The sequence below is a fragment of the Apis laboriosa genome, unplaced genomic scaffold (assembly GCF_014066325.1).
Source record: "Apis laboriosa isolate Shangri-la unplaced genomic scaffold, ASM1406632v1 scaffold71_cov137, whole genome shotgun sequence".
Classification (NCBI taxonomy): domain Eukaryota; kingdom Metazoa; phylum Arthropoda; class Insecta; order Hymenoptera; family Apidae; genus Apis; species Apis laboriosa.
The window spans coordinates 817,480-829,278 of record NW_025224229.1 but is presented as its reverse complement, the minus strand read 5'-3'; the positions used below and the strand labels follow the sequence as shown (position 1 = coordinate 829,278).

At 18.9% G+C, this 11,799-nt stretch overlaps 1 protein-coding gene across 2 annotated transcripts; it reads right to left on the bottom strand.

The window, feature by feature from the left end:
* Positions 1-4,186: 4,186 nt before the first annotated feature.
* LOC122719284 (protein SET) lies at positions 4,187-7,597 on the bottom strand. Of its 2 annotated transcripts, none has more exons than XM_043944960.1 (5): positions 7,278-7,597; positions 6,293-6,482; positions 5,783-5,988; positions 5,166-5,430; positions 4,187-5,059 (listed from the first exon to the last, which is right to left on the bottom strand). In XM_043944960.1, exons 1-5 carry the CDS (start codon positions 7,533-7,535, stop codon positions 5,034-5,036), a joined length of 945 nt encoding a protein of 314 aa, XP_043800895.1. In that variant the 5' UTR covers positions 7,536-7,597; the 3' UTR covers positions 4,187-5,033. The 2 variants fall into 2 exon arrangements, with proteins under 2 accessions (XP_043800895.1, XP_043800896.1); XM_043944961.1 differs by having other exon boundaries at positions 5,783-5,979.
* Positions 7,598-11,799: the final 4,202 nt, after the last annotated feature.

Below are 11,799 nucleotides of genomic sequence, written 5' to 3'. Positions count from 1 at the left end.
ATATCTTGTGTTGTGAAAAAATCGAATATTTCGCCATCTACGTCGACCGTCTGCATGCTTACGCATCGTCGTCGAACCTGAAGTGCTTCTTTTGCGTCCTTCTTGATAGCAACATGTGATGATCTACTTACTTACATATATATATATATATGTACAAGTATAAAAGAGGCCAAGAAGTTGAAATAAACAACACGATGATATAATATGAGAAAGGTAAAGAATTTCTTTGAATCATTCGTAACCATTATGTTTCTCAAAAACATTATTTTGCTCATTTGAAAAATTCTTTTTTCTATCTTTTAATTTAATTTTCTTATTTCATATTTTTTTTTAAAATGATATTTTCATCGAAAAATAAATTATAACAAATATAAAAATTTAATTTTAAAAATAATTTATTGTTAATTATATTTTATCAAAATTATATATATATATATTATAATATAATTATGTATAAATATAAATTATTTTAATTAAATTAACTTTTTTTAATGTATCGAATATATTAAATTGTATTAAATAGATTAAATATTATAGCATTTATATGAAAAATTATAATGTTATTTTTTATTATCCTTTATAAAATTAAAATTTCGATTTTAATTTAAAATTTCGATACAATCTCTTGAAGAAAATAATTTAATATCATTATTAATTGAATTAAAAATTATAATAAATCCAATTATCATTATTATTTTATTATTTTGAATCAATAATTTTGTGTATTTAGAATTAGTAGTACAAGAAGAGTGATTTTATATTCAAAATATCATTATCAAAAATTTTTTCTTCCCTGAAGCATCGTTTTCAAGAATGCAAAAGTAAATATGTAATAATAACATTTCTTTCATTTGAAAAGTAATTTTAAAAAAAATTTTAAAAATGCATTAAATATATCAATTTGATATTCATTAAGTAATTAAATAAATCAATTTGATGATTTATTTTTTGATTGCTTAATTTTGATTTCATTAAAAATGAAAAATTAGATAAAATAAAAATAAGAAATAATAAAGTAATAAAAATTGTATTCGTTTATATTTATATATTTATTTTTCATTTATTTCGCACGTATACATCATGTAAAATAATCTGTTAATAATCTATTCTATTTAGTATTATCAAAATTCATTCATTTTATATTTGAAATGTTTTTAATTTGCTCGAAAACGAAGCTTCAAACAGAAAAAAACATTATATATTTTTTCCAATCTATTTTTGCATCTATATCTTTCTCTGTTTCTTGCTATTATCTGCCTGGTATATCTATATAGATAAATTGAATGTTATTTAAAAAAAATATGACAAAAAATTATAACAAAGTTTAATATTTTAATAAATTATGACTTATTTGCAAAATTATAGTTTCTACACATAATATTTTTTATATTATAATATATAAAAAAAATAAAATGAAATTTACTAGCCTTGTAGAAAAATTATTTAAACTAATTTATTTAAGTAAATGTAATTGAAAATTAAAGTATCTTAGAGCAGTAAAAAACGTCGATTATCCAAATAATAAAATCAATTATTAAATTATTAAAAATAACTCTATAGTGATTATATATAATATTTAAACATTATTTGAATTATGTAAAGAATATTTTTTCTATTTAATAGAAAAAAAGAATGTTTTTTCTAAATAATATTTTTTATAAATAACATAAAACTAATGTTTTCAAAAAAAAAAAGAAATAACAAGAATAAAAATAAATAAAAAAAAAATCATTATAATAAAAAGTAATTATTTTTTAATAATGTTATTAAAAATTAATGATTAAATAATAATATATATTTGAAATTAATCATAATATTAGAATAATATTTTATAAAATATTAAATTTTTCAATAAAAAAAAAATACTTAATATATATATTTCATTTAGAAAATGTATATAAAATTAAAGATATGTATTCCTATTTTCTTTTTTCTTAATTGAAAATTTTTGTTTTATTTACTATAATAAGTTTTTTTTTTATAAGTACTTTTTTTTTTATATAAGTACTTATATTATTTTTATGTAAACATTTATATAATAAAAGTGCATTTTTTCTAATTATCGCTTGCTATATAGAATATATGCTTGTTATATGCTACAATAATTAAAACTGCACTTTAAGTAACACCCTGTTAATTGTTATCTATTGAATATATTTAAAATATTAATTATAAAAAATTTAATTATTAATTCTCAAAATTAGTTCGGATAATCGTCGTTTAAATTTAACATCCCTGATTCTCTTTACAACCAATAAAATTTTATACGATTAAATCTTTTTTTTTCAATTTTTCAATATTTTATATTAAATATAATATAAAAAAATCATATAGAATAAAATAGCATATGTATTTAATAAATATTTAATAATTTAATAAATTATGTGCACTATTTGCTATATTCTTATTTCTTTGACATTTGCCATTAATGTTTGTAAATATAATAAGTATAAAACATAAGCTACACATAGTTTATTTATTTTCCAATATAAATAATTATACAAAATTTTGACAAAATTGCAAACATTTTAATTTATTTCAAAAAAAAAAGAAAACCAGGGACGTTCCCTAAGGTAACAATACAAAATATATAAAGATAATATTTAAAAAAAAACAATTTCTATAGATAAACGAAACATGACACAATAGAAATAAATAAAAAAATAATTTGTGCAAAAAGAGTACTTAAAAATTTATATAATTTTAATTAATTGATATAAATTAATTGATAATATTAAATATGTTTTGTTCTAATATTTTATAAAGTAAAAGTTTGGGATAAAATGTTGAATCCTTTTTTCGTATTAAAATGTCTTATATTCGCGTATTTATATTTATAAGTAATTTCAAATATAAAAACTCATTCCTATCTCAAACTGACAACTTTATTTTGTTCATGTTATGTATGATTGCGTGACACGAATACGTCGATTGATTCGAAAAATTCTTACACCCAGTTGTTGTATATTTCTATCTGACTCATATTTGGACACAAGTGTCCTTTGTGCGATCATATGCCAACTCGACGCAGGACTAATACGTCACATTAACGCAAATTTTTATTAACATTGAATATTTCACTTCAGGACATTGGTGATTAATGAGAGAATAGCTCATAGATGAGCGTACCTTGTCGTTTTCTAGGAGGAATCAAATAATTGCTTAATTTGCTAATCTTTAAATATTCAGTAGAAAAATAGGAATCTTACTCTAAGAGATTTTTAATATCATAATAATTTTATGTTAATCCAAAGTTCATTCTTTAATTCAAAAATATTTTATCCAAGACCTAATAAACAGTTTCATTTAAAAACATGTTTCTTGGATAGTTTTGAGTAATTAAATCAGATGTAATTGTTATCTATTTTGAGCGTTGTAATTATTTGATTTTTCCTAGACTCCAAAGGAAACGCTAATCAAATCTTTCAATAGAACTTTTATTTGCACCGAAATCTCTAAAATCGATCGCAATGTGTTCTTAGTTGGCACATCGCGAGAGATATAACAGAGTTATGATTACTTCTGATTCTAACTTCACCTTTGGTGTGTAACAGTAATCTATAAAGGTGCTGTTAGAATTAAAAGTACATATCGAAATTACGTTTATGAAAAACGTTTGCGATATATTTTCTTATCGCAAAAGTGGAAAGTTTACGATGTAAAATCTGGAAGAATAAGAACGAGGTGAATTTCGTGAATTGATTTTCATTTTGAGCGTGACAAGTATCAATTTTTATCCAAATAAGATATTAGATATAGTATAATATTAGTAAATATACTAATAGTTAAAGTTAATTAATAGAAATAATATTTATTAGTATAATAATCTTTTCTATACCTACCGAATGCATTGCACCGGATTTAGTTTAATTGCATTTTTAATGTAACTTAACATAATAATAGAATGAATTTTATTATGCAGCATCACTAATAAAAAAATATATTTTTAAAAAATTTAAGAAAAAAAAAATAAATAAAAAAAAAGATAAAAAGAAACACATATCTTTTATCATCATATTATTATCAATATACTATTAATATGAAATGAAAATATATAAATATTTAATAAAAGTAATATAATGAAAGATAACCTTACAAAAATGTTTTATATTTTCAAAAAGTACAAATTTGTGATGTTGCATCATGTACATAATATAATATAATTAAATTATAAAAAAGACATGAATTATGTATATATTTTTATACATCTTTTTACATATTACTATGTTTTGCGATATGTTTCCAATTGATATTTAAAATAAATTATTGAAAATATGTAAAATTATTTTCATACGTTTTGTACGTTTATGATCACGTTTCTAAAATATTGAAATTATAACTGCAAATGAATAATTTATAAATATATAGTATAATAAACTATACAAATTTTTATAGATATATGATTTAATTATTTGACAAAATTATATTTCTTTACGACAAATACTAAGTATTTGAACATGTAACTATATGAAATGTACTGTCACTCTCAAGAAACTTGAAATACCTCGTTCCGGAAGTAATGCGATGGAATAAATTTTCGTGACAAAACAAAATGAAAAGAACACCTGTCCATTATCTCGTTATATCTTATAATTTATTTTTTTCTTAATGTAATCTTATCACGATGAAGTTGAGCAGGTGTTCTTCATTGTATATCTACTATATAGAAGATGACTAGGCCATATGAATATAACTAAGGAATTCGTATTATATTTCGGCACAATTTTACAACAAAGTGCAGTGTGAAATCTACCTTTATATCAGACCATCTTCTCTTTTATTTATTTCGGCACAATCGAACAAATATTGTACTTTTATACACACAATTTTCTTTTGTGCCAAAAAAGATTAGGTCTGCTAAATTTTGGTTGCTACTTTAATTTCTCAAAATTGTCCTGAGGTTTATTCATATGGCTCAATATTTTCAGTCCTGCAAACTTTATTTATTTTCAATCAATCTGATGTGTATTTTCAGCGATTCTTCTTTAGTGTCTGTGACTGTAACCAATGTTGTGAAAAACTAACTTTAAATTCTATTCTGGTTCTTCTCCTTCACCATCTATAATACAAACATTAATTAAGAATATATTAGATATCAAAGAATAATAAATTATTATAATTATTATAATGCAATATCAATATTAAAAAAAAAGAAAATTATATACCTTCACGATCTACTTCATCATCTACCAATAAATCATCCTCTTCATTTACCCCATCTTCTTCATCATTCACAGCCTCTTCTTCCTCATCGTCTTCATCTACATCATCTTCGACAACAACTATGCTATCATCTCCTTCCTCAGCTTCACCTGCTTCATCACCATCATCTGCTCCACCATCTTCTTCTTCTTCTTCCTCTTCTGTATCGCATTCTTCGCCATCTCCTTCAATACCATTTTCAACATCCATATCTGGTGCTAAATAATACTGAAAACGAATAATTTTGAATAAAAAAAAAATAATATAATAAAAACAATATATATATTTTTTATTTTTATTATTCATTTATATTCATTTTTATTATTTATTATTATTTAATTTTAATAATTAAATAATTCAAATAATTTTTAATAATTTTAAAAATAATTATTATTTAATTATTTTTATCATAAGTTATATTATTATTAATAAAAAATAATAAAAAATTAGAAATATTAAAAACAATTTAATAATTGCAATAAAATGAATGAAATAATTGTATAAAATTATGTATCATCAACATTTAATAAAGTTAAATAAATCTCTTTATCATTTTCAATTATAATATGAATAATTTTACCTGTAATGGATTAGGCCACATATCATCTTTAATTAACTCTGCTATTTCATCTGAACTTGGATCTCCATGATCCGTAAACCAGTCAAAAAATGACCTGTGCTTTAATGGCCTTTTACGACCTTTTAATGGGGCTTTGGTTTTAGCTCTTTTTGTTAAATCTGCACCCTCTTTCCAACGTATAGGTGTACTTTGAGATGCTGGATCTCCTGCAAAAAAGCAGGAGATACATCAAAACTATGATTATTCAATAGAGTTTTATTTTTCATCAATAAATTTTTTTTTATCCATATTAAAATTATACAGTAACACATAATTTATATGTTGCATCATACATTTTCTTTTAATTAATTATATCTCTATAAATAATTTAATATTATTTTTTTATTTAAATATTAAATTAAATTATTATTTTTTAAAAATTTCAAAAAGCAAATTTTATTAAATATATAGTAAAAATATATTTAAAAAAATAATTTATAAAGTAACATTTTAGTTCAGAAATGTGCTCACCAGAAGAACCTAAATGAAATTCTTTTGTAAGGACATCATTTTCAAAATATGGATTTTCATCAAAATGGAAATTAATTCTATAGCCAGATTTAATATCTTCAAATTCTTCAACTTCTAATTTATTTAAGAATCGAAGGGCATCTTCTTCATCTTCTTCCAATATTTCTGCTATTTCTTTATTGTTTACAAACTATATATCTATTAAGGAAATTTATATAATTTGTAATGCTTCAAAAAAATTATATTGAATATTGAATTATACTAAATGATTATATGCATGTTGAAATAAATGATAATCTTATTATTAATATTAGCATAAAACAAAGATACATTCAATTATTTTCTTTATATTTTTATATTAAAATTTAAATTAATATTAAAATTTATTATAATTTTTACATATAACATACAATATATATGTATATGTATATATACATATATATTTATTATTGTTAATATTATTGATTTATTAATGATTTATTTTTCAATAATAGAAATATTAAATTTTGTTTTAGAATTTTCAAATAATATAAAATATTAAATACACGTAATCATTTACAAATTTAGAATAAAAATATTTATAAACAAGTTTGTAAAAATATATATAATAAGTAAATATAAGAGAATAAAAATTTAATAGATTGAAATTGCAAATATAGAAAGAAATATATGATAAAAGAAAGATATTTACATTAGTAGAATAATTTGTATTATAGATTGTAATATATGTAACAAAAATATAAAAAAAAAATCAAATACATATAATGAATAATATTATAGCATATTCATCGTATTAAACATTTTTTATAAAAATAAATTTGTATTACATTCCGCGTGACCGCATGTAGTTATACATACTTATATACGTATACAAGTAGGCAAGATGGCGACTAGCACCGGTGGACGCCGGCATTGTCGAGAAACGTCAAAGATATATCAGTAACTATTATTAGCGAAAACGTATTGTCATCATACAAAAGGATACAGCTGTAACCCAAAAATTGGGTATCCTCTTAATAATGTCATTCCGTTTTTGGAAATAGGGCTTACGCAACTTATTATACTTCTTTTCGACTTCGAGGATTTCATCGCTGGCTTTCTCATTGAGGCCATCGATTTGATTCTGACACCCATCAATCTCTTCGAGTGTCTTTTGTATTTCAATATCATAATCGCGTGATTCAACACCCTCCCCCGAACCTGGATCTTCTAATTCCTTGGCTTTCTTGTTCGGCGAAGCCATCGTTCGACCCGCGCTCTTGTCACCACACCACTACTCTCTGTTTATTTTCAGTACGCACTCACTCCGCGTTCGTCACGCTCGTGTCACGAATTTGAGGCGCGTAAGCAAGCTAAACTATAACCATGAGTTTGATAGTTCATCTAGATGCGCAACTATATTTCTCAAAATATTTAATATAATCTAGTATCTTATATTTAAAATTTAGAAATTTAAATATTTTACTATTAAATTCTTTTATTATTATATTTAATTTCATTTTTTAATTAAACTTTAATTTTAGGGAATCACATTTTTGAAATTATTTTCATTATTACAAAAATTAAAAAATAATAGTTTTAATTATTAGAATCCAATAATTCAAAAATTATTTGCATAAATTTACCTAATTTTAGGGATTTTTGTTTATTATAATGCTATTTTAAATTTTTATTCTATTCGATTAGACAATAGAATTAACGCGCATCATATTCAAATTTCTTTTTGGAAAAATTTAAATTATTTATAATTTAGACTCAACTTAAAATGTTGAAAATTAAAATTTAATTCTCAAACTTAATACTGATGAAGCGACTGAATACAAAGAAGAAAACAATATCATAATATCAATTTTATATGTTATATATATAGTATTTACAGAGATACAGATACAGAGAGAGAATATATTAGAAAAATTAACTTTTTTTCAGAAAAATTTTATTAACATATTGTATGAATAAAAATTAAAAAAAAAACATTATGTGAAAATAGATTTATAATATATTTATAATATATTTTAATATTTTATTAAAAATTAACAAAAATGATAGATTTTTCTATATAACAATATACTATATTATCAATATTTATTTGATATATTTATATAAACATAATGTTTACTTGCTGAAATTATTTTAATAAAATATAATGTAAATTATTTAATTAAAAATTAATTAAAAATTAATAATATTATTTATTTTTATATGTTATATTTTCATTATTTTATTAACTTTTAAAAAGTTAAAAAGTAAAACTTTTATTAACTTTTATGAGCATATATTTATATAATATTTTTTTCTTATTTTTAATCATAAAGAAAGTTAAGAGAATTTTATGAAAAATATTTGATATATTGTACTGAACAAATAATATGATATTAATTATCATATGAAATTTTTTAACTTAAATTTGAATTTAATGCTGATGTTTCTATTCTCCAAATGGATTGAATAAAAATTCAATATAGTATTATTATTTCCAAAAAATGTAATTTTATGTATAAATAATTAAATTCAACAATTAAAACTTATTTTTAGACTTATTTTGTCAAATAAAAATATACATGAAAAAGTACAAAAATTTAAATAATTTTAGATTAAAATATAAATAATTTAATAATTATATTAAAATTTAAATTTAAATAATTTTAAATTAAAATAATCTAAAATATATTTTAAAGAAATATTTCCAAATATTATTTAATAATTAATTTATAATTTATATGAATTGCATAAAAAGTATAATAAATATGATAATTTTTCAATAGAAATTAGTATTTAGATCTTTTTTATTTGTATAAATATTGTATAAATATTACTAAAACAATATTTGAAAAGTTAATAATATTAATAATCACTTGAAAAATCTAACCTTTGATGCTATAAAAAATATTTTAATAATATTATAAGTTGTGTACAATAACTGATAATAAAATAATAAAATAATTAAAAAAATAAGAATGTTATAAATGTGAATATGTATTTCTATCAATAAATATGTATTTTAATTATATAAATAGAATAAAATTTTATTCTTATATAATATATATAACTTTCTATAACAATAAAATAAATTTGATTAATTCTTTAAATTTATTGAATGAATTACATAAATAATATCCTTTAATTTATGTTATAAATATGCATATGCAAAAAAATATAAATATAGTAATTTTAAATAATAATATAAACGATTACATTTTTAACATATGGATGCAAATAAAAATAAAATAAAAATAAAATAAATGAAGAATTTAATATATATATAAAATAAATTATTTTTTAATATATTTTATATTTTTTGATTTGTTAATTTTCATTCAACAAAAATATAATAATAATTATTATATAAAGATTTTAACTTCTAGTTTAACAATTCTTCTAGAAAACAAAATTTTATTAGAAATTTAAAAATAATATAACATAATATATAATACATAATATGATATTGCTTGAGGATATAAGATGACACATGAATAAATATCTTATAAATATAATACAATAGATAATCATCAATCAAAATTATAAATATTTTATGTATCTCTTATAAAACATTTGAGACATAAAACAATCGAAAAATTTAGTTTTATTTATTTATTTTTTAATACACTACATAAAGTGAATATATAGTTAATTAGATAGAATAATTGCAAAAATTTAAAAAATTAGTTAAATATATTATCGATTTCAAAATTATCTATTTTTTTCGAAATAATTATCTAAAAATATTTTTTTAATGAATTGATTAAATTTTATATTATTATAATGAAAAAATAGTTAATTAAATTATCAGGTATAATAATTTAAAGTGATAATTTATATCTTTTAGTATAGTCTTATATAATTTAATCACTTATTTATATATTAGATATTTCAAATAATTCTAAGTATAAAAATCATTAAATTGTAATGTTTAATATATTAATACATCATATAAATTATTATATAATTTAATACATTATATATTAATTACATTAAATATGTATATTATCTTGTATTTAATTATATAAATTTTTGCTTATTTTGAATTGTATTTAGATTATTTGTGCAAATGTATGTATATTCTTAATATATACAATATTATAATATGCATAACATATATGTTATTAATAGAAGATTACATCACATTAAATAAAAAAATTATGATAAGTTTAAGGTATATTATATTTTTACAAATTTAAAGAGATGTATTTTATTATCATATATTTGTCTCTTTCATTTACATTAAGTAAAATAATATAATCTTATATCTTAAAATTATAAATTTCAATAATAAAGTAATATAAAAGCACCAGTACCTTCAAATATAATCTTCATATATAATTTTAACATAATATAATAAAATGAATAATATATATGTATGTAAAATAAAACTATTTATAACATTAAAATTTTGCATTGATAGGTTGCAAATAATAATAATGGCATATTATTTAATAATTTTAAACTAATTACTAATATGATTACATTATATTAAAAATAAAACTTGCATTATTAATATAAAACTTAATATTAATAAATTATATTTTTTCTTGAAAATTAATTATTAATTATTGATTAAGTCTGCTCAAATTTATACAAAATTATTCAAAATTATTCAAAATCACATAATATTATAGATTGTAACTTAATTATTTCAATATTTTAATATTAATAAAGATTAATATTAATAAAGATTAATAGCATGCAATACATTCATTTTTTTCAATGATTTTACTATCGATCATTTTATCGATATTATATAACAAATTAATAAACAATTGTTTAAGTTAATTATAAAATTAATATAAATTTAATAATTAAATGTCATGTATATCTTATAAAAAATGTTAAAGATGTTTATAGATATAATATAAAACAAATTAGTACTTGTGATAGTTAATGCGTTTATACTATGTTCATATATAACAAATAAAAAATTTCATTTAAATTATATATTTAACAGTCTGCTTAAAAAATTGTAAACTACATCATGCTTATTAGTATTTATTTATCATTTATCATTTATTTATTATTTTTTTAAGATTTTTTATTGGCCTTAGTCATTTTATTATTTAATTTTTAATAAATTTTAAAATAATATCTTATTTATACAAATTTACCTGAGAGAATAGTAAAAATAGAAATAAAAATACTTTAAATATTTTTTTAAATATTTAATAATAGAATTTTTTAATCGTCATACCTGATAATTCTCTTTCATATAAAAATATTTTTTATAAATATTTATTATAAAAATAGATGTAGTTAAATTTTGTGCGTTTTTAAATTTAATATATATATATATATATACTATTATTAAAAAATAAAAAATATTTGATTAATATTTTGAAAAAATATAAATTATAAGAAAATATTATAAGAAAATTAATCATAATAGTTTGCATTTCTAATTAATTTTTATCGTCTAATATTTGTTAAACTTAGTTTTAATTTTTATACTTATTCTTTTGAATAAATTTTATTTATTATTTTTTTCTATTTATAAGTTTAAAATAGATATATTTTTA